The sequence below is a fragment of the Epinephelus moara genome, chromosome 6 (genome assembly GCF_006386435.1).
Source record: "Epinephelus moara isolate mb chromosome 6, YSFRI_EMoa_1.0, whole genome shotgun sequence".
Classification (NCBI taxonomy): Eukaryota; Metazoa; Chordata; class Actinopteri; order Perciformes; family Serranidae; genus Epinephelus; species Epinephelus moara.
The window spans coordinates 30,109,593-30,133,145 of record NC_065511.1 but is presented as its reverse complement, the minus strand read 5'-3'; the positions used below and the strand labels follow the sequence as shown (position 1 = coordinate 30,133,145).

The window sequence follows — 23,553 nt, the reverse complement described above, 5'->3', positions numbered from 1 at the left end:
AGTAGCCCCTCTGTTTTACTCAGTGTTTTTACCAGTTTAAATCACCCTGTCCGTTTTGAGGAAGAGACCTCTGCGGATGATTCAGCTCCTGATAAAAACGTCTTAAACAATGAACACTGAAGCAATTCTAATCAGGAGTTCGAGCCTGGCACATGGGAGAATTGTCAGGTAGTTATAATTTGCCATCCTCACCACTAGATGGCTCTAAATCCTACACACTGCACCTTTAAAGTTTAGAGGGGAAAAAACATGTTTTCGGTAATATAACTAAGTATATGACGTAAACTTACATACTTTGTGTGGTTACATGTAGTACCTACATAAAGTACTTTGCATAGTTATGTAAAGTTACGTAAAGCTGACTTTTGGCCTCTCATGGGACACAAAATAAAAGAAATGCATTTGAAGCCAGAGTGTGCGACACTTGTTTTCTATAATCAATTCACACAGGACACACACAGCGGTCTCCTGGTTGAAAGTCCATGTTTGTTTGACACATCTACCATCCCTCCTAACATTCTTACGCAGATTTTCTTGTGCTGTATACTTAACTGGTGTGTCCACCACAACAAAAGATCCAAACTGACTTTGCAGTGGCATTGTTTTTTGTGGTGCATTTTGTGCCCACCACCACATCATGCATTAAGAGTTCGTGTCCATTTCACATTTTTCTGTGAGACAGGGCTGAAATGTAAAGATGTGGAATATGTTTAACTTTTGTGTACCATAGTACATACCACCATTTAGCAACGTACTGTACAATTTGCAACTCATATATTACCGTCACAGTCTCACTCAGTGTCTTTCAGATTTGTTATCTGTGTTATCTTTGTACAGTTTTATCATCTTAACGTCACAGATGTCAAAAAGTCACATCTCCTTCCGGAAAACAGCATCAGTCTTGAAACATTTTCTGTAGTTTCCATTCATCGGCACGGGCCAAGTGACGTTTGCTCCCATTTGTCACAAACGTTCAAAACAACAAGAGATGTTTTGCACTAAAGGTCTGCTTGTCAAATTCTTGCTCATCGAAGTTCAGGGTCTTAAACTCAGACATCACATTGATCACATTTCCCGAGCACTTCCTGAACAGGAGTGGAAACTTCTTCGTCCTCGGAGCCCTGTGGCGCTGGTGCAGCTTCTTTAGCCAAAAAGTATCCTGAGTAACAACAGAATAGAGTAACGTTTTAAAGAAATTAGATTAAAAAATGAGGTAATAATCCCCTTAGATGATAAAAAGACATAAATTCATACACATTATGAATTGATAGAAAGCTCAGTTTGCTTCCTGTGTTAGTGTACTGCTGCAGTGTTACAAGCTTCATAATAATCCACAAACCCTGTTTGGATTTGATCCAACGCAGAAAGGGCTTGATTTTTGTCAAAACTACAAGTGCAAGTCCTGTACACAGGAGAGCGATGATCACCAGGAACCATGCCGTATCTGTAAGAATATGTAAGTAAGACATTTTTGAAAGATTTACATGAACCCCCACTGGTTTCAATTGGCACAGGCAGAACCAGTAACTCACTCTACCTTTGATTGGCTGAGAAGGTTCCCAGAGTGTGGTGAGGGTTCCAGGCTTCAGGGCTGGAGAGGAAGAGATAAAACTTATCAGCTCACATGTAATGGTTCAATGGAAATATTGAACTGTTTATGGTTCAGGTTGGCCAGTGAGCTCACTCTGAGTTGTCTTATTTTTAACACACTGGTCAGGAAGCCTGGATTTATAACCACGCAACACGATTTATAATTAACTCATGTCACCTTGTGTGTGTGTGTGTGTGTGTGTGACCCTGACTCCATGGAGACTGCAGAGTAAACAATCAGTCGCCAACATGTAAAATACTTTATCAACATTATTATCAGCTGGTTTATCTGTGTTACTTTTAATTATTACATCAGCACAGAGCTGTTTCAGTTGACCTTGGCAACCACTGCAGAATGCTGGACATCATGTTGCTATGGTTATAGTGCCTCCCTGTAGTGCTACAGTGCAACATGTTGCCATAGTTGCAGTTCTAGTGAACTTCTTTAAAGTGGTCATAACCAGGGGCGTATCTAGGAAAATCTGAGTGCCTGAAAAGAACAAAGGCCAACTTTGTACAGAGCTGTACGAGCATGAAATGATGAGGTAGGAGGAACAAAATATAACGTCACACAAAAATTGTAACAGAAGAAACAGAAGAAATCAAATAGGCTCTCTAAATCTGCGTAGTACCTCTGACAGCTCAACCCCCACTAGGGGTCGCCAAAGCTTCACAGGGGGTCATGACACCTTTTGATTTCAGAGGGTGTGAGGAAACTTTTAAAATACATATACAGTAGGCCTGTATCTCAGGGTTTCATTTGTTTCTACAAAGAAAACTAAACAAAACTATTATCTTTAACATTAAGATTATTATTAAGGATATAAACTTAAAGATAATCTCACAGGATAAGGGCACAGTAAAGACCTGAACACAAGCTGTACTGACAGAGCCTTCACTCTGCTAAACACTCTCATCTTGTGTTTGTGAACGATGGGCAAGTGTCAGGGAGACACAAACATGGAATTTTTCAAAGAAGAAGCCCATTAAGTATGTAGATAAAACACAATACAGACAAAGAACTGTATAAAAAGTTCCTAAAACTATCAGGAAAACTTATCTCTGGTGCAATATGTAGAAATAATCTGCTCAAAATGAATCTAAATTGCGTATTTTACACAAACTCCCTGCAGTTTTTGCACTCACTATTCTTGTTTAGTGTGCAGTTTGTCAGTTGTGTTGTACTGTCATTGTTATGCATTGAATATAATATGAAACACCCACAAAAAATGTCAGTTAGTCAGGGGGCGTCAGTTTACTCAGTGATAGGAAAAGGGTTCCTTTTTGAAAACCACTGCTCTAGAGGTCTTCACAGGTCCAAAATGACAGAGTCAAACCCTATTTGACCCTGAGAATTCTTAAGTAGGTTGGTTGTAGGTTTCCTGTCATCAATGGGAGGGGCAAATATGAAGTTGGGGTCCTCTGCCAGAACATTTTGAGCATTGAACACTTGATTTCCTGCATTCTAATGAATATTTATGCACCATTTGTGCCTTTTCTGCATCAGTTTATGGTGTAAATGGATTTAATTTGGTCAAAATAAAAGTCCTCTGCTAAGGTTGTTTCTGGCAATATGATTTTCACCCTGGTGTTAAGTTTGTTTCTCAGTGTTTTCTGTATAATATGTCAAATTTATTTAAGCAAAAGATCTGCTTTTATATTACAAGTCTGTTTTTTTTTCAAACATCTGTATGAAAGTTTAGTTGAGTGTGTAGATTGATAGAGAAGTCTACTAAAGGTCATGTGCATTTGAACAGCATGTGTAACGCTTCAGTTGACTCTGAGGTACCTGTAGTGGATGGAGGGAGTGTTGTTTTGATGGTGGAGGTTGGTATTGGCACACAGTCTTTGCAGGACAGGTCTCTGCATGCGTAGCCGGCTTTACATCCACACACAGCGTTATGAGTGGTGCTGCAATTTCTCTTATACTCCATGTTTGCTGTTTAAAAAAAACAAAACAAAAAAAAACAGTCATCATTGATAGATAATGTACAGTCATAACTCTGAGTGTGTTCGCGTGTGTGACGAGCACACGCATATGCCTGTAAAACATGACATAATTCAGAAAAACATAAATGACTCACAGACAGGGCACGGCAGGTAAAGACTGGTTTTAAGTCATGGGACGGTTATATAACCACAGTATCACCTTTTCTTTAGAGACAGATAAAACTGGTATTTCTCAGTGAAAGCTCTATCTTTCTTTGATCAAATGTCATTTGTCTCACAGAATGCTTTAACCTTCATACTTAAATATGAATTCACAAAATAAAAAAGATTAAAAAAAACTACCTCTATGAGTTCAATGGAGCCAGAGTCATTACAAAACATTTGTATTATTAAGCAGCCTCACACAGTTTATGAAACTACAGCAATGACAACCATTATAGCTGTAAATTTGTGTCATCTATGGTCACAGTTCAGAGAGAACTTCAGATCTTAGTGGTTGAATTCTTTACATAAACTGGTGTAACCGCACATGTTGAGCTAATTACAGCCTCAAATGTAGACACGTTTTTACATGTGTTACATGTTTCGTTTTCAGGACACTCTTACCTTGAATAAACTCCACTGTTTCCTAATGCTGACAACTTAATGTCTCCACAAGCACCATTTAAATTTAATATTCAGAACAGATTATCAAACAGTCTGCAGGTGTCCACATTTCCCCCCCTCTGTGAAGCTTTTGGAGCTATAGCAGCTTGCTCTTCAGCAGGATTCTAAGGATGGTCTATTACCTGACTTCACGCTGCTGTCCCATGATGATCCATTACAGTACAATGAAGTCTTTTATTTTATCTTTTATTCCAGGATGCCTACACTGGATTATTATATGATATGAATGTAGCTGAAGATGACAGAATCAAGTGTAAATGTATGGGTGAAAGCAGATTTAAAGCAGTAGATACACAGGAACTGATGCCATTTTACTGGATTTAAGAACTGAAAATGTTATTCTGTAAAAAAATATTAGTTTGAATGTTTGAAATATGTGCCTCCTTCGAAACTGTGTTTGCACATCCAAATCCTTGCAAATTGTTAAAGGAAAACGTTAACATTTTTCAGCCCTGGACCCTATATTCCCATGTCTTTGTGTCCAAGTGACTGATGTGAATAATAGTTTTTGAAACTGGTCCAGTGTTAGAGAGAAGAGCTGCAGCGGGCACTCGCGTGACACCCGCAATATAACCAGATGGGGCAATTGTGCACTGTCACTTTATGTTTATTAAAAGGGGTTATTTTTGCTACAGAGAGGTTCAGATTGTTATCATAAGTATCTGAAGTTTCTTTTCATTACTTTCTTGGTCCGGTCTGTTTATTCCAAGTCCTGTCCAAGTCTCACTCAAGACGTGATTTCTTGCAGCAAGACAAAGCTGGAATTGTGTGCAGAAAGCATAGCTTAGTGTTGTCTTAAAGATATTCAAGTCATGGGTGATTATTTAGCTGATTTCCACTATGTGGATGAGGCCTTTGAATCTGATGGTCGCCGTCATTTTTTTGAGCCGAAGTTCACGCCTTGTGAGAGAACTAGACTTTTCCTTCAGCGTGACTGACACAATAACAAACAGACCAGATCAACTAAAGGTAAAGAGACATTTATAATAACAATCTGAGGATGTCTGTGGCATAATGACAGTTTTTTAATGGACGCACAGTGACAGTGCACGATTGCCCCAATCGGTTACATTGAAGTCTGATTCATGGCAGCGCTTGAAACTTTTGAAAAGTGTTGCTTGACAGAAATTAAATACACATTTTCAATTTATGCTTAAGCAAAAGGTTTCAGTTGTCACCATGGTAACCAGAGATACCCTGTGAGTCTGTTTCTGTTGTGTTTAGTAAAGAGTAATCTGCACAGACAGCAAATCACACAAGTCTCCTGCTGTTTATGTGTGTTTAACTTATTAACCATATATGTATTGATTGATCAGCTCCCAGTCTGAGCGGCAGATTTCCCTCACTTGCTATAGAGGGCTGGTAAATAAAATCAATGAATCAATCAATATGAACTCTGCTGATTTCCTCTTGTGGCGCTGACATAAAAGATATTTTGGTTAAGTAAATATCTGCTGTCAGGCTGGCAAGATAATTTGGTTGGCCTCTGTGCTTTCAGCTCCACAGGAGCTGCTGCTGACAGAGGGGTGCTTCTCTGGACAAAGACACTGAATGTCGGTCGGAGTCAGTGTGGATTAAAAGCTACTTTCGCCATGGTGACGATAGTAACACAAAATCTCCAGGTGCACGACATAAAAGAAAAGTGTCAAGCAACACTGTATTCCTGTTGAAAATACGTCTGTCGAGTGACACTTTTCAAAAGTGTTGAACGCCCTGCCATAAAGTAGCCTGAAGGGTGTTAAGTGGCTGCAGCCCTCTCTCTCAATACTGGACCAGTTTCAAAACTTGTCATTCACATCACTCACTTAGGCACAGACACACAGGAAAATAGGGTACATTTATTAAACTTTGCCGAAGTTGCCCTTTAACACCCAGATAGAGATCAAAGTATAACCAAATGTAAATTAATACTGTTGTATTGAAGATCGGTGTATGAGGTTTCTGTGTGGGAGTCATTTCCACCTGAATTAGTTTCCATAGATGTTAATTGACATAAAGCCCCTGTGTGTGTGTAGGATTAAAGGTTTTTGACATTTTGAACACCCACCTTCATCGCCTTCAGCGTGATATTATGTCAGACTGTAAAAGGTTTGTTTACAGCTTCACTATAAAACTGGATTGATATATGCTAATGCTCTGATTACCATATGTAAAGAGAACGTCTTGGTGCATCAAAGACAGGTCAAAATTCAGACTGAGAATCACAGGCTTCTGTTTTCTCCCTTCTGTGTTTTCCACAGTGACATTTACGAATAAGCACAACCGGCTGTTTTTGCTCACCTGTAGCAGGTCTGAGCTCTTTCCGATGTTTACCACTTTTCTGTTTTTTTCTCTTGTTTCCACTGACATGACGATGGCCTATACCTCCTCCTGTCTTAACCACGATTGGTGGGCTGTGCTGCCTGTGCTGGTGTTGCCACTGCTGCAGAATCCCACCATAATAACCTCCAGAGTTGGTACACGGAGGGTTTCTCAGACCCCCCTTGTGCTTTTAATCTCTCTCTGACTGTGTCCCACCATGACACACAAAATGGGAAATCCCCCAGCATATGTGACCTTAGATTTCTAGACTCAAGCTTCTCTGAAATCATGATTTAGAGACAAAGTTGAGTAACAACTAACTTGGTGTAGTAACCGGACTGGTCAGAACTCCACAGAAGTGATGATTCACTCACATGTTGCGCTCAGAAGACATGACACACACCAAATAAACCGGGAGGCAGTGTGTGTGTGTGTGTGTGTGTGTGTGTGTGTGTGGGGGGGGTGACAGTATTTCTGTTGTAATGTTTAATCACTTCAAATCAAAACCATACCACTTGGCATCTACTGCTCTGTTCCTGCTTCAGCTTTAACATTTCTACCATTCTTCTTCAACCTGCATCTCTGATAATGATACAGTATAATAATCATATTAAACATTTATTTTCCGTGTCCTGAGTTATGATACGTTATCAGAGAGCAAATTGTTAAAGTAAAGGAGGGTTAAAACCTCCGCAAATCCACCCAGTTAAAGCATCCTTGAACTGTAATGAGGCTGTTTCTGTTCTATAGGCAGGATTTTCACACACTTCACATCTCAAGCATACTTAACACCCAAAACAAAAAGCTGTGAGATTACTCACGTTTATTGCAGTTTACACAAACTTCGCAGGTCATGTCCACGTTGTACTTTTCAGTGTATAGGCCTTCCGTGCAAGGTACACAATCAATATAACAAATATCCTGTCTACGCCCAGCCATATGTTGACCTGGAATAAACACAGTGACTTTTCAGTTTTTAACCTGTTTGCAGCAAAACTGTGAAATCCATCAAGACGAAAATAAGTTGTTTTACCTGGTGTGCACATGTGACAGCATAAACGGGGTTCGTCCATTGGCCAGGCATATTCTGTGTCAGTGCACTGTCGAGACAGCACAGGAGAGAGGAACGAGAGAGTGCACAGGAAGGTAAAAGCACAGAGTGGCTGCATCTGGGAAGAAGAGAAAGAAGGAGGAGGATGAGGACGAGCAGAAAGAAGAGGTGGAGGAAACGGGTTTATTAAACAGATTTATTTACATACTAACAGACACTGAGACAACATACATCTCTAAAAACATGACAAAGGTCTGTAGCGCTTTATGGTATTCACACAAGTCATCACAGACACTGCAGCTCCACAGCACACTGTACACACACTATTCAGATAACATACAATGGTAATAAAAGATAAAATCAGCCTTGTATGAATACAAACAACTTTCTAACTTTACAGGAGATAACAGGAAGCTTTAAACACAGCTCTGACTGACAGCTACGGTTGTCTCTCGTAGTCTTTACTTACCTTGGACGAGAATGTGAGACAAGATGTAACCCAGGACCCTCTGAGTGTGAGACTGAACAGGGGACCAGAAGTGTATCAGGGGACTATTCATAAAATGTCAGCGATGACTCATATTGAAAGCCTGACATCTTGATGGTGCCTTTTGAGATTTCTGTGCCTTGCATGCTCATCCTGTCTTCGTCTCTTGCTGCGACCCCCTGGCTCAGTCTGCGCACAAAAACAAGCCCTCCACCAGCCTCCACAGTTTTTCCACAGGCAACGTCTCTCTCGTTTCATCTAAAATCAGGCTTTTGGTTGCAAGCACTCTTCATCGCTCTCTTTCTTACATCTGTCACTGCCTCTTCCTCTCTGTCTTCAACTTGGATGACAAGGTCATTTCAGTGAAAATATCATACACCAGTCATTTGACTCCAAGCTGTTCTGTTGCTCTTACAAAAAACCGTTGGGGAGATAAACATTATTCCAAGAAGTCAATTTATTCTGATGAGCTGCTATGCAACATTATGACAAACAGGATTGAGCAATACAAAGAGATTTATATCAGACCAACAATATCAAATGTAAAGGTGATACCAAAAGTCACATTATTCATCATGAATGAGAAACTAAAGTGCACAACAGACAGCTTTTTAGACAAACAAACAAATGTTGCCAGCAATAAACAGTAATATGTCTATGGGAAATTCCTTCTATTACAGTAGAAACCTCACAGGTGTGAAAACTTTCTGTGTCATTGGTTAAGCGATGACAGCTGATTTGCATTTGGTGCTGACTGAATCTTGCGATTTCTATTTTTCTTAACAGCAAATGTTTCTTCTTTTCTTCATTCAAACAGCCTCCACTTCAGTAACATCTGAATAAGACACAGAGTGGCAGCTTTTCTTCGTCTCAGCGCGTCCAGTATTCAGCTGTCATTTTCTCTGTTCTCACCACCCTTGTCATTTTTTCACAGAAACTAGGCCACAACACGTGACCTCCTGTCAACTGTGAAATGGGTCCTGAGGTTGAAGGGGCTGCCTCTGTGGCCCAAGTGTTGCTCTCGACACCACTCAAACAGAGTACAGCGATGACTGGAAGAGAGATGACTGAGCATTAAAATCACTGAAGTGACTTAGAGCAAACCTGGTCATGCTTATCTTGAGGTTTCAGTATTAGGCTGCTTGACCGAAGGGATTCGTACATTTGATTAGAACTTGCCAGAAACATGTCAAAGTTGGTGTAACAAACTAAACACTTAATAAACAAAAGCTAGTTTTTACTTGGCTTGAAATGCAAAATCGACACACAGACTCAGAGCTGCCATCCCCACAGGCTGTATGAAACTCACTAGTGTGAGTGCCTGCAGTTGCATGAAAGAACTTAATGTGTCTGTGCGTTATGCCAAATGTGCCGGTGTGAGTTTCTGACAGCATGAGACAAAGCCAGAGACAGAGCGAGAAAGAGGGGAGGAGGAAGCACACAGAGATGAAGACACATTTTTTTGTTCGCTCACTCAAAAGGAAGGATGTGGTTTTTCTGAGGAAGCACTTGTCTTGCTCTGCTGACTGAGCTCTTTCATGTACTGTACACCAGCAGAGTCTCGTGAGGCTACACTCTGCTGGCCCACTGAACAAAGTACCAGCCTACTCCATTTATAGCTCCTGTAATTACAGTGCATCAAGTTATACTTACTATATTGTCTGCACTTACTTGATGCTACGTGGACCTACAGGGATGCTGAATTTTCATCGTGAACCTTCATTTTATCTTCTTGATAGCTTTAATTCCAACATTAAATGACTTAAAATTCATGGTTTTAAGTCATTTATTTAGGCCCTGGTAATTGAGGAATTTTAAAAATAGTTTACAGGCGTATTAGCTAGTTAGCAATGCATGCAGATATCTAATAAATCTATCAAATGCCCTCAAGTGAATACCTAAAAATGTGCTCATTGTGTCTGCATATTGCAGATATTCTTTGTACTTTACACTGTGAACATTTGCATGTTCCTAGATCAATATTTTGTACAGCGTCCTTTTGTTTTAAATACTGTGCAGCTCTTTCCATTTTAAAGAGACAGTATTTATATTCCTCTAACCTGTAGTGCTATTTATAAGTCTAGATTGTTTTGGTGTGAGTTGCCGAGTGTTGGAGTTATCAGCCATAGAGATGTCTGCCTTCTCTTAAATATAATGAAACTAGATGACACGGGGCTCGTGGTGCTCAAAGTTCCTACATGAAACTGCTGACAACGAGGCCTGTGGATTATCTTGAGTGACCTGGTCATGATTTCTGGACAGAGACATCAGGGTTGAGGTTTGAGCACCACAAGCCAAATGCCATCTAGGAGAAATACGTAGCCTGTATTTGATTTTGGGGTGAACTTTCCCTTTATACAGATATGTACATATTTGTTATTGCTCATTTTATAATCATAATTATTGACTGCTGCAGAACATTTTCTTTTCCCCCCCTCTTAATATGTTTATTGATTTGCATCAAAATACCAAGGCAAGTTTCTAAACCTGATTCTGCTATTAACTAGTCAATCGGTTTGTGTAATTGCTGAATGGAAATAAAAATTGAGACCTTAAATAGAGAAGTGGAATTGTGATGAAATTAAGATTCAAGATTGAAGGTTGAGTGTGTAGGATTTAGTGGCATCTACTGATAAGTTTGAGAACTGAGAACTGAAACTTCTCCCATGTGCCGAGCTCGTAGGAGAACTATCTAGAGCCAGTGTTTGGTTTGTCCATTCTGGGCTACTGTAGAAACAGCACTGCAGACTCCATGGGTGAGGACCTGCTCTGTATGAGAATTTGCCTTTCCTCAGATAGCGAAGGCATGGCCTGCTCCACTCTTCCTCTGATTGGCTAGTACTCGTTGACTTCTTTGGTTGGGTTGGTTAGGTTTAGGCAGCAGGAATGAGACTGTTTGAGAAGAAGGCAATGAGCAGCTTAAGAAGATATTACCCAAAAATTTGCACAAAATTAGTGTAAAAAAAAAAAAAGCAAAAAAGGTATAAGTATAAAAATTCAAATAAAAATAACCTGAAAAAGTGATTAAAATATATTTAAATATATTAAATTAAATATATTATCATTAATTTATTGACACAAAGAGACGGACAACCATTCACACATATGATCAATTTAGAGTCATCACATTAAGCTGATGTGCATGCTTTTGGATTGGGGGAGGAAGCTGGAGAGGGCACACTGACACGAGGAGCACATGCAGACTCTGCACAGAAGGGTGCAAGCGCCCCACCCCAGCATTGAACCACAAACTCTCTTGCTGTGAGGCGACAATGCTAACCACTGCATCTAACATGATCATAATTATAAATAGGCTATGGTTAGTAATGGTCAGCATTGTCGCCTCACAGCAAGAGAGTTCGTGGTTCGAACCCAGGGTGGGGGAGCCCTTCTGTGTGGAGTTTGCATGTTCTCCCCGTGTCAGCGTGGATTTTCTCCGGGTACTCAGGCTTCCTCCCACAGTCCAAAGACATGTAGGTTAGGTTCACTGGTGACTCTAAATTTCCCGTAGATGTGAATGTGAGCATGATTGGTTGTCTGTCTCTATGTGTCAGCGTGTGATAGTCTGGCGACCTGTCCAGGGTGTACCCTGCCTCTCACCCAATGTCAGCTGGGATAGGCTCCAGCCCCCCCTGTGACCTCCAACAGGATAAGCGGTTAAAGAAAGTGAATGAATAATCATAATCACAGTTTCATGGACTTTTTCCCTGAGCTTTTACAATCTTTTAAATCTACTAATTTCTTGCAATTTGTGGGGCATTTCTTGCAGAGTTGCTCATTGCCCTTTTCCCCATGTTTTCGACAGAAATCAAACCAATTTGCTCCAGGTTTAAAAGTCTCAATACTTGTGGAAGGCACCTAAATGCAGCACAAGAAAATGGATGCCATTCCAGGTCTCAAAGGGTTAATCCTGAACACTGGACCTGTTTCAGTGGCAAATTCTTATTGTGTCCCTGACATTGAAATAAAGTTTTTTTGAAATAAAGTCAATTAAGGGGTTATTTAGGGCCATTTTGCAACATTGATTAAAATGTAAGTAGTTCTTCCTCTAATCTACCTTTAAAGGCAGTTTAATATTCATTGGGGAGAAATGAATGTAAATATCATATATGTGTATATCCATGCATCTGTAAAGTGAGTCACCTGTAGACTTACGGGCGCTCACCTGTGTGTATTGCTCATTAATGCCTAATAGGTTTCTGTGTGTTTTTGCTGCAGATTGCCTGCTGCCACACAGACGGTCTCGTGACGCATCTTATTTCCCGTCTGAGTCCGCCTCCGCTCGTGTTGTACCGAAAGGGGCAACGGCACGTCGCTCTGCTTTGGTAAAAACAAAACTGATATATTTTGAATTAAATATACACTTAATTGTCGTATATGGACCTGAAGTGAAGGACAAAGCCCTCGCTGTGACAGTGGTTGTCCAGGTAAGTGACGGTAAAATACCTCTGCGTGTCTGTGGGAAGAGATTCATATCAGACTTCAGACTGTGGTAGTGGTAGGCGTGTGGTGTGTAGCTATACCGAAACCGATGAGACAAGAAAGAGAAACAGTAAAAACTTGAGTGTATGTATTGCTCTGACATACGTCAAAGTTATCAGTAAACATGTAAGTTTGTCAGGTTGACTTTTGAGGGGTTTTAAGTTAGAAGTTAAGTGCACTGTGTGTGTGTCAGAGCGACGGGGAAGTAAGGGGCGAAGCTGCCAAACCAGTGGAGCTGAAATATGCAGAGTCGTTTTTTAAACTGGCTGCAGACCAATTCAGTCTTAAGTCTCTATTGACTACATACCTCACTAAATATCCTGACCTATATTGATTTTTAATGTGTGTTTATGCCCTTTGGTTACTAATAAAAAGTTATGGCAGAGGAGAATCCATCCATGCATTTACCATATAACGAGACAACCTCAAATGACTTTCAGTGTAATGAAAACTACTACAACTTCCCTTTTAATATGTAATGCCTTACATCTCAGTTTAAGGGTATTTTAAGGTATCATATTCGGCATTAAACAAAATAAAATACAGCTGCCTTTATGTTTTTATCATATCATAACTAACACATTCATTAAAAGAGTTTCTTGCTTACCTCTCACCGACCCTGCAAATAGTTTCGTTTTATCTGCTATGTGTGGAGAAAACCACCTCTGAAACTTCAGCCCCCTCCCCAATATAATGGTTACTCAGCTTCATCCACAGACCTGTCAACTGTTTTCATTTGGCCTATTTCCTTGTCAGAGAGTTAAACCTGTCCATAGCAAAGTGTATGGATTATCTTGATTCCTAATCACATGAAGTTTCCTTGACCTCCATTTTATTGTGTAAGAGGCAGACATGTCAGAGGTGGGTGTCTTAAACTAAATCTAAGACTAAGACTAAGTGTTGCTTAGATGCCAAGTATGTGGGATGGGTGAATTGATCCTGTTAATATAATCAGGTCAAAAGTCAGGAGTTCATTAATGGCATTTAGTTAGATTTTTTTTTTTATAATCACTAAATGGCTTTTATTTATACACAACAAAGCATTGTTTATTAATGGATGTGAAACAGAGCGAAAACTTTGATGTTCCTCTAAACTATGACCTGAGTCAGTGCCTGAGTAATAAAGGCCACGTTGTTAAAATCAGAAGTGGTAGTCTGGTCATTTGAGGACATGTCGGCATCGCCTTATCAGACTTCATCTTTTATCAGATACAGAGTTTAATGTTTTCAGCCACAGGTGTACTCAAGGCTGGATTACTAAGTGGTCCCAGAGCCGTGAGAGCCCCAGGTTTACTGTGTGTCAACTGGTTCGGTAAATTATTTTAAAGGTCCAGTGTGTAGGATTTAGAGGGATAAATTGGCAGACATGGAATATAATTAGTATGTTTTCCTTAGTGTATAATCACCTGTAAATAAGAATCGTTGTGTTTTTGTTACCTTAGAATGAGCCGTTTATATCTACATAGGGAGCAGGTCCTTGTCCATGGAGTCTGCCATGTTGCACCGGCATTTTTCTACAGTAGCCCAGAACTGACAAACCAAACACTGGTTCTAGATGGGTCCGTGTGTGTTTTCGTGTCAGCTACTGCAGTTAACCAGCCCGTTTTGACTCTGGTATTTCTTCAAATACCACCGCTTCATCAGTGATTTTGCCAGTTTGTAACACTGCCGGCAGCTACATCGTATAAAGAGCTGGAAAGTCTCTATAAGGCAGGTTGGAGGGGAAGCGGATGGGTCAAACAAACCCCAGACTTTCACCTGGGAGCCTGCTGTTCACCATGATGTTGACTTCTAAACACAACCACGTGCTTTTGTTGCACAAGGAAATAAACATGAAAATGAAGTGTTTTACCTGCGTTGTAAGAATATTATGAAACAGAAACTGTACATTTCCTGTGAAAACATAAGTGTATTTTGAAAAAACACAATACATGACACAGGCGTAAATTGACACGCCATCCTGGGACGTCAGCACCAGATACAGGAGGTTACCTAGCACGTCATATTTAGACGTGAAAGTCGACTGTTTGCTGAGTTGGAATGAGAAGGTCTTGAGTTAACAGCCCCTCTGCGGCGAACAGTGCCAGAAAAATTCTGACTTTCTAAAGTGAAACTACCTTATTCAGTGTTTTTTCTGGTTTAAATCACGGGGTCTGTTCGTTTGGATGATTCAGCTCCCAGTAAAAACCTTCTGAACATCTTGATTTGAAAGTATCACAGAAAAAAAGGTGAGCACATGTCAGCAAGTGATGGGTTAGCGGCCCGTCTCCAACATGCCTAACAGCATCACAGAAACGCTGATTTCTGACAGGAAACCGCTTTATTCAGTGTTTTTAGCAGTTTAAATCACAGGGTCCATTTGTTTCGGAGATGAAGAGACCTCTGCGGATTATTCAGCTCCCAGTAAAAACCTTCTGAACAATAAACATGAAAGGAATTCTAACCGGGAGACGTTTCAGCTGGTTGCAATCTGCAGCCCTCGCCACTTCATGCTACTAAATCCCCCTAAATCTTACACACTGTTCCTTTAAGGTTCTCAGGTCAAGGGTCAGGAGTTCTTTAATGGAGTTTTTATACTTTTAATCACTGAAATTATGCACAAAGGGCTTTTCATTACACACCAAAAAAACACTGTTTATTAGTGGATGTAAAATAGAGAGAAAACTTTGCTGTTCTTCTAAAATATGACCTGAGTCAGCGCCTGAGTAATAAAGACCACGTTGTTACTAAAATCAGAAGTGTTAGTCTGGTCATTTGAGGACATCTTAAATGCAGCTTATCCGACTTAGTCTACCTTTTCAGATCAAAAGTTTTATGTTTTCAGCCACAGGTGTACTCAAGTCTGGATTACTAACTGGCCCTGAAAGCCCCGGCTGAAAGCACTTATCAACTGAAACAATAAAGGCCTTTAATTAAGTAATTCCTCTCAGTCATCACTGATTTCCCAACAGAAATATGTGACAGTGTATTTATCTGCAGAGGACCCGCCCTCTGCCTGTAATTTCTTATTTCCTTCTTCTGTTGCTGCGTTCAGGACTTTCATGGGCTGCAGCCTTTGGGCAGTGGTGTGCAGCACCCAGCCAATAAGAGAGTTCAGGTGAAGTCGAGACTTCATGATAAGATAGTGACTAGGTGCCAGACTGTAAGCACTGTGCATTAAAGACGAAGCTACAAAAATTGTGAAAACAGCGCTGAAATAAAAAGCAAATATAGCGAGGCAAAACACCAACCTTTCACTTTCACTGCTTTATTTGTGTCACTCGAGGCCCTGTCTTGTCCCTGTGTCAAAATCTGTTTATAAGACCTCAACACCGTATGCACAGAAGTACTTTTTGTTTAAGCAAAATACCACACAACATGCAAACCTTGTGGTTGTGCAGTGGAGTGGAGAGTGGGAGCACTGGGGGGCTTATTGGGCCAGTAATGGAGACCAGCAGCAATTTAATGCAGTCAAAAGAGCTTCATAAATTAGAGGCACTACATTTGTCTTGTAGGTTCTCAATGCAATGTTACAGGGACTGTGATAAATACAAATGCAGGTCAGTAAGCTTCTTTATGCATATGATGGTGTGTTCTGTATACCATGACATTTTCCTAGAATTAAATAAAAAAATAAAGTAAACATGTTGCCTGGCTTACATTATAGCAATAAACTGCAATGTATTGAATCATAACCCCTGTATTGTGATTCATATCGTACTGCCAAATTCTTGCCAAAACACAGCAGCACACATGATACATTAATGTCAAAGTACAGCTGAGCCTGATGGAAATTTGTATCCTGTAGTGTATGACAGACTGTGGCCTGTTGGTGGTGCTAGAGATGAGAAGTGCATCATGGGTGTAGGATTGTTTGTGAATCATTTTTTTTAATCGCAATTTAAAAAATATAACTAAGCCTTACTTTTGTAATTCAGCTGGATTTAATTGTTCATTTAAGGAAATTTAAAACACCAGATATTCAGTTGTGACTGAAAGTGTGTGGGCCCACAGCATATCGTCTGTCTATCATTCAGCAAAAGGTAGACTCAGTAATAGTATGCATGGTACCTGGAGTTATATCTCTCTTACATTGGCTGTTTTAGGGGTTTTACAGATTGTTTTCCTTGCAGGCTGCTTCAGATGGATTGAGCTAAACCTGTAAGATGATGGCGAGAGCTGGACAAAGAGGAAGATGGAACAAAAAAGCCCCTGTTGGCACAATACTGCTCCTTATGGTGAGGAAAAACTTGAAGTTCACTTCCCTAATAATTTGAAATTGCATGAGTGCATGATAAACTTCCTTGTAATGGACAATAAAGCTTTTCTTTGTATATTCTACTCTGCAGTGCATGTTCATCCCCACTCTGACATTGTTACAAACTTCAGAGGAGGCGACGTGTGAACCAGGGGAATATCCCAATGATGAAGGAATTTGTTGCAACAAATGCTCTCCAGGTATTTTATGGCCTCCTGCACAATGTATATGATCCACAGTGGTCATTATTGGAAATAATATCACATAAGCAGACTTCTTCTTCTACGATTAAATCCATTTTACAAAGAACTAACTGTGTGAACATGGCGTGTTTATGTTTTCCAGGTTTTAAGCTTGAAGAAATGTGTCAGGGTGTGAATCAGAGAAGTAAGTGCAGACAATGTACTGAGGGACTATATACAGACGAAATGAACTTCGCCTTCACCTGCCGACGTTGCAGAAAATGCCTAGGTAAAGCAACATTACTGTTTTTGTGAATCAGCTTCATCTCTTTGATTTGTCAGTGATGTATCAGGTTAGGGTTTTCTTTGCTCACTTTTTCTCTCTTTTCAACCTTTCTCACAGCAAAATATGACAAGGAGATATCACCATGTCAAAGAAGCCAAAACAGGATTTGTCGCTGTGTGGAGGGGTATTACAAGTCTGTCATCGACTCAGAAACATACGAGTGTCTCAGATGTACACCGTGTGGACCAGATGAAAAGGAAAAACAGACATGTAAGTCTTAAGATCTGGCAATGTTAGGAATTATATGAATATTTAGTTGTGTAAAAACTTCTTATTTATTAATTCTGTGGTCAGTCTAAAGAGGATTATTTTTGTTTTGCACAGGTACACCTGAGAGAAACTTTGTGTGTGAATGTAAAGAGAACTACTACAAAGTCAACAACAAGTGTGAACGCTGCAAGAAGTGAGTGCACTAACGTATATGAGCGTTTGCTACATGCATTGTTCCCATCCTGTGTTTTTGGGATGCTTGTATTTAAAGTTGTTAATAGGGAAGTTGTTTTGTTGAATTGAAACTTGCGGCACACTTCCGACTTTGTTCAATCTTTCCATTTGCTGGCAACAAAAGAGAGAAGTTACGAGACACTGAGACTGGGCTTATGACATTTTAACATTTACAAAACAAGTAATCATTTGTTAAATAAGCTACGTCACTGGCTTCTGATACACGAACAGAGGAACCCTAAAATATCATAAATCCCTCTGGTCCTATGTAAGATAGGCCTACTTGTAAATCTTTTAAACATTTGCGTCAAAGTGTTGTCACGAGGGAGTTGCATTTAGCCAAAGTTTTTAAAACTGCTTACATAGGCATTTAAATAGGGAATTCCTAGTAAAAATATAAATGGGGCAATCAATAAACTTATCTTGGTAAAGCCCAAAAACTCTGGATGTGTCCAGTTATTGATTGTTGAGTTAATTTGTTTAGGAGGTGTCACTGATAAAAGAATTAAAGGGGGGAAGCCCCAGAGAAACTATGCGCCCATACAGCCTGTATATAATATATATAACTGTGGCAGATGAGACAGTATTTTTCCTTCAATTAATACCAATTTCCTGTGTGGTATTAGCTAGGAAACTATATTCAAAGTGTTAACATGCACTTGTTTGAACAAATTTGCTGGTGTCAGGAAAAGGCACGTCGGCCTTCGTGTTTATCACTTCCTCTTTAGATGTGTAACTTCCTCCTCAGTGTTGTGAAATGTCCTCTCTCTTCTCCACAGTTGTACCAAAGGGTGTGAACATCACTGTTCAACAGTTCCTGTTCTGACTACAAAAGGTGAGTGCTTGTGAACAACAGGGCACTTTTTATGTGAAAGAGTTAATACACTGGCGCCATGAAATGAACAGGATGTAGTGTTACTCTGCGGTTTCAATATGATGTGTGTGATGTGTAATGAACTACAGCTGCACTGTGGTAATGTGGAAACCATGAATTGAACAGCAGTCTGACATTAACACAGATGTTTTGTTTTTTTGTGAGAAACAGTTAGGTCTAAATTGTTCATTTTAGTCTCAGCGTTATATTAATTAGCTAAAATGGAAAATGTCTAAATATCTAAGAACATTTCACGTGTTTCACTTTCTGTTTAAGCCAAGTCATGTAAGCAAAGACATTTTAAGGGAAGTAAAATTTTGCAAAGGCAAGCTATTCCTGTGCATTTGGAACAGAAAAGGAGTTATAAATCAGGTACACGCTAACTTAACTTTCCATATTAGCCAAACCAAACCTTTGCCTTGCTTTACGCTGTCATTTAAGTTATAAAATGTTTTTGTATCCAATACCAGGATGGCAATCAGACACTTACTTAACCTTTTAATCCTATTTTGTGGAGTCTGCATCCTCAGACCTGCCGCAACCACTGATACTATCTGTCTCTTATCCAGGTCCAGGAGGTGTTAATTAATTAATTTATTAGGAATTATTTTTATAAACTGCAAGGACGTACTGAAAGAAATGTGATACAGTAAATAATTCTTGGACATATTGTCCCTGCAAGTTTTCCATCATACTTTAATGCTTAGGCCGTTACAATCATGACAAGGGTATAACACTCTGTTCTATGTGGTATTAAAGAGGTCTTAAATGTTCTGTATGCGTCATTCAAAACATTGATACAGCAGCAAACAGCTATTTGCTATGTAAAGACATCTGGCATCCTGAGCAGAGAATGAAGTCACTCTCCCTCTATGTGTTGAAATCTGAGCTTCTCTGTTTGTTGTTCTGGCACTTGCATGGTGGCTAGGTGCCCCTCTGCCATCACTCTGCACTACCCTCATGTGGCAATCACTATCAGGACGGCAGCAGAGCAGTTCCTCTCTAGTTAACGCTGCTAACTCTGTCAGCACTGTTGCCATTGTTAGGGCTGTTTATAGAGTTTGCACCGTGAGTTGGTAGCTCCGGCTCAACCACCTCCATGTTGAGAACTGTGTGCAGATAATTCAGCAACAGACTCTGAATCATAGGTATGCTCTGAGTGTCGCATACAGCTCCTTTAGGCTCCGATCACACAGACAGCATTTTGCAGGTTACAAAACCCGAGGCGCACAGCACTGCTTTTTTTTTTTTATTATTGAATGCCAGTAGTAAAAAAAAAAAAATGCTTGCAGAAAGAGCTGCTAAAACACTTTCTGTGTGATCTGGGCCTTAAAAAGTCTTGAATTTAACCTGGTGAACCCTGCAGAAATATTCTCGTTTAGCATCAAAGAGGCGAAGATAAAGTTAGTTAGGTATTAAAGTGTAGAGTTTTTTAGATGTGGTTTCTTTACAAATAGAATGTAGTTTGGACTGTCAGAATAACTGTTGCTTTTTAACGTGTATCCACCTTCATCTTTTGTTCCCTATCTGCCTCTTCGGATCCTTACGAAGGCCGTAAGCCCGGACATGAATATCTTATCAACATAATTACTGCAGTAGGAGTTGTGGCTGTGGTCTCGCTGGTGCTTGTAGTTCTCATCACCCATGTGGCCACAAAAATGTCGACTGAGAAGAAAATGCTGAAACCATCCTGCCAACCATCAGACGTTTCCCAGGACTCATGCGAGGTACACTGATTTAACAGTCTGTGGTTACTTTTCTCTGCTGGATGGACATTTACAGTCATTAACATTTAATCTGCCTTTGTCTCATAGCGAGTCCTAATCCAAAGTGATGAACCTTCAGAGAACATAAGCGTTACGGCTGTTCCTCCAAGTCCTGTGAGTGAACCAGAGCCGCCCAATCTGCCTGACTGTGTCCCCCTGGAAATCAAGGGTGAGTGTTATTTTATACTGCACATAGCAGCACATGCTCCATACGAACAGTTCGGTGTGTTTTGACTCAAACATACAGAAAACTATTGTACTAACTCCTATCTCTTCCCCCAACAACTCCCTACCTTTTCTCGTTTCCTGCAGTCTCTGACCTGATCTACACTGTGCTGGACCTGGTTCCTGTGCTGCAGGTGAAGCAGCTGGTGCGTTCTCTTGGTGTGAAAGATACAGAGATCGAACAAGCAGAGTTGGATCACTCCCGATCCTGCCGCGAGGCTCACTACCAGATGCTGAGGGTGTGGGCCGAGAGAGGGTCAACGGGTAGAGGAAGACAAGGTAGAATGCTGCACATGCCCTTGTTGCAGGAGTTGTTGGATGAACTGAGAAAGATGTACCTGGGACGAGCAGCCGAGGAGCTGGAGACAGTGTACGGCATTCAGTAATCCTGCGTCGCGTGCCAAGTGGAACAAGAAGCTTATGAAACCAAGTATTGTCTCTTTAAAGACTCACTCACGGGCAGCCTCAAAGCATTCAAACTGACACGGTGCTACCACACGGCAGTTTTATTTCACAGAAACCAGCTTCACTGAGCACTCTACCTCTCCTCCTGCCAGTCGCTCACTGAGAAGACAGGGTCAGACTACTGAGAGCAACAGAGCAAATGGCTCAGGGAGGGAGCGTCACAGAAAATGAGTTCTTGCACAGATAAATTCTGCTTATAAAGAAAAACTTCTGCTATGTGTGTATATATATATATATATATATATATATATATTTTTAATGAATAAAAAGACATTTTGGGAACTAGCTTATTGGTTTTGCTGAGATAATGAAAAGATTGATACCACTGTCAGGTCTGTGACGTAAAGAACCTAGCTAGAACCAGCACCTGTTAGATTAGTTTAGCATAAAGACTGGAAACATGAAAATAGCTAATCTGGCTTTGTCCAAAAGTGACAAAATCCACCTGCTAGCACCTCTAAAGCTCACTTATTAGTGTGTTTTATCTTGTTTGTTCAATCCAGACAATAGGGGTTATATTGCGTAACACTGGACTATTTCTTGTCTCGCAGAATTAACTTCTTGGAGTGTCCCAAAGAAACTATAACACTTATAGATTCCTTGGACTTTTCGCTGTTTGCCTGGGAACTACTCATCCAACTTCTCCTCCAGGAAGCTAAAAAGTGCAGACTATCTCCCAAAATGGCAAAATATTCCTTTATAGCCATTATCACTGTGCCGAGTTACACACTGGAACTATTTCTTGTCTGGGAGCAGTGAGCTTTGAAGGTGTAAGTTGGCGGATCACAGGACAGAGCCCGGCCAAGGAGGTTAAAAAGAGGAGTCACAGTGTCGTATAACATTTTATCAATGGGTCACAACACATGCACAGCGAATTTGGTCTGCTTTTGCTGAAAGGCTCAATAGCTGACACACTATTGTAGACCACAGGAATGATTGATTGGTTTCACAGAGGTGTCCACAGTTGGCCAAGTAAGGCGGAATATTTTTGTACTAAATACATTTCTGTAATAACTGAACTGAATAGACTGAACTAAAAGACCACAAACAAATGCTTTGTGTATGCAAATGTTATATATAGGCTGCCATCCGTTCTGATGTATGCTGAAGTTTTAAAAAAAGAGCACCTAAGTGGACCCCATCCCTTTATTTCTAGCACTTCAACATCATAACTCAAGTTACATTGCACATGTCATACTCCATAGCTCCCACAGAGCGTGTCCCAGCTTTCGTTGAATAGCCTTGAGCCAGGCTAGCAGTTTCCCCCTTTATGCTAAGCTATGCTAACGGGCTCCAGCTTTGTATTTGGTATTTAAATAGAGAGTGGTACGACCTTTTCATCTAACTTCCAGCAGGAAAGCTACTAAGCACGTTTCCCAAAATGTCAAACTAATTTTGAAGGCTAGTGAAGCCTTCTGTAAGGTGCGCTGTGTTTTTGGTGTCACTATAGTGTACAGTATGTCTTTGGGAATTCGAGGGAATAAGAGTTTTGATGATGATCATAGTGGACTGATCACTTTTTATTTTATATAACATATATTGGTGATGTGAGTGTTGAGGCTGCATTTTGTACTGAGTCGTATTCATGTGTGTTAACTGAACAACAAACCATTATCCAGTGTGTGTACTATATGGTATGTAGTTATGCCAGTTACAGCAGTCTATTCTTATTATTGTCAATGTTCACCATTACAAATTTACATTTCAACATTGCAGTCAGTTTTTTAAGAACACGGAAGTGCAAAATCCAGTTCTGACTATGCAGCCTTTGCCATTAACTGGTTATGTTTTAATAGTAGTTCCTGGTAATAATGTTTAAACAGGTAGTCTTCTATATTTTATGAGAACAATAACAAAGCCAGGGAAGTTTGTAGTTCCTATTGTGGACCAGACCCCTGCTACTTTTCACAGGCTTTTCACAGCCCCATTAGCATTTCTTAAAACTAAATCACACGAGCATTATTCATTACAGTTAAAGAAAACAGGACACGCCTTGTCTCAGTCTGCCTCAGCCCAGTCTTCCAGTTTTTATAATGCCAGTCTCGGCCTGCAGATTCAGATATGAATCAGTCACACTCAGACAGACTAAAGACGTGTCATTCCAAAGCACTTTTACAATGTTATATAAAAGAACAATTTATCCAGTGAATAATCAGTTTTGAGCTGAATATAAAAGACATTGTGTTTATATGTGAATTTTGAATAAATGCATGTTTGTATCTTAAACTGTGTGTCTGACTTGTGCCATATATTTGTCTGGAGGCTCCAGACAGCCGTCATTAACAGGTAGAGAGTGAATGTTAGGGCGTGTTGATGAAGTGTAAATGAAGGAAAAACATTAATGAGGATGTAATGTTGTATTTAACCTCAGGCACGCTGCCAGTCTGCATTCCAGCGTGACACTTTAACATTAATCACATTTGGAACAACATATTCCCTGCTATATATTTAACCGTCCAGCTTGTTAATGACCTGACTTGATCTTGG

At 40.2% G+C, this 23,553-nt stretch overlaps 2 protein-coding genes across 3 annotated transcripts; one reads left to right on the top strand and one right to left on the bottom strand.

Annotated features, from left to right (window-relative positions):
* Positions 1-57: 57 nt before the first annotated feature.
* cd27 (CD27 molecule) lies at positions 58-16,604 on the bottom strand. Of its 2 annotated transcripts, XM_050047493.1 has the most exons (8): positions 13,135-16,604; positions 8,028-9,097; positions 7,541-7,676; positions 7,329-7,454; positions 3,380-3,529; positions 1,538-1,591; positions 1,340-1,444; positions 58-1,159 (listed from the first exon to the last, which is right to left on the bottom strand). In XM_050047493.1, exons 3-8 carry the CDS (start codon positions 7,674-7,676, stop codon positions 1,050-1,052), a joined length of 681 nt encoding a protein of 226 aa, XP_049903450.1. In that variant the 5' UTR covers positions 8,028-9,097; positions 13,135-16,604; the 3' UTR covers positions 58-1,049. The 2 variants fall into 2 exon arrangements, with proteins under 2 accessions (XP_049903450.1, XP_049903449.1); XM_050047492.1 differs by having other exon boundaries at positions 1,340-1,591.
* tnfrsf1a (tumor necrosis factor receptor superfamily, member 1a) lies at positions 12,304-23,292 on the top strand. Its single transcript, XM_050047464.1, has 10 exons — positions 12,304-12,472; positions 16,640-16,744; positions 16,856-16,964; positions 17,110-17,235; positions 17,350-17,502; positions 17,617-17,695; positions 18,516-18,571; positions 20,162-20,337; positions 20,425-20,545; positions 20,689-23,292. The coding sequence occupies exons 2-10, from the start codon at positions 16,673-16,675 to the stop codon at positions 20,985-20,987; spliced, it is 1,191 nt and encodes a 396-aa protein (XP_049903421.1). The 5' UTR covers positions 12,304-12,472; positions 16,640-16,672; the 3' UTR covers positions 20,988-23,292.
* Positions 23,293-23,553: the final 261 nt, after the last annotated feature.

What these genes read in the sequence shown, in the direction of transcription:
- cd27 (XM_050047492.1), bottom strand. Translation starts at nt 7,676, where the DNA reads ATGCAGCCACTCTGTGCTTTTACCTTCCTGTGCACTCTCTCGTTCCTC. An exon ending in CTGTCACATGTGCACACCAG is followed by an intron (nt 7,455 to 7,540) that starts GTAAAACAACTT and finishes TGTTTATTCCAG; the next exon opens with GTCAACATATGGCTGGGCGT. An exon ending in TTGGATCAAATCCAAACAGG is followed by an intron (nt 1,160 to 1,339) that starts GTTTGTGGATTA and finishes GTTGTTACTCAG; the next exon opens with GATACTTTTTGGCTAAAGAA.
- tnfrsf1a (XM_050047464.1), top strand. Translation starts at nt 16,673, where the DNA reads ATGATGGCGAGAGCTGGACAAAGAGGAAGATGGAACAAAAAAGCCCCT. An exon ending in GCACAATACTGCTCCTTATG is followed by an intron (nt 16,745 to 16,855) that starts GTGAGGAAAAAC and finishes TCTACTCTGCAG; the next exon opens with TGCATGTTCATCCCCACTCT. An exon ending in TGTCCCCCTGGAAATCAAGG is followed by an intron (nt 20,546 to 20,688) that starts GTGAGTGTTATT and finishes CGTTTCCTGCAG; the next exon opens with TCTCTGACCTGATCTACACT.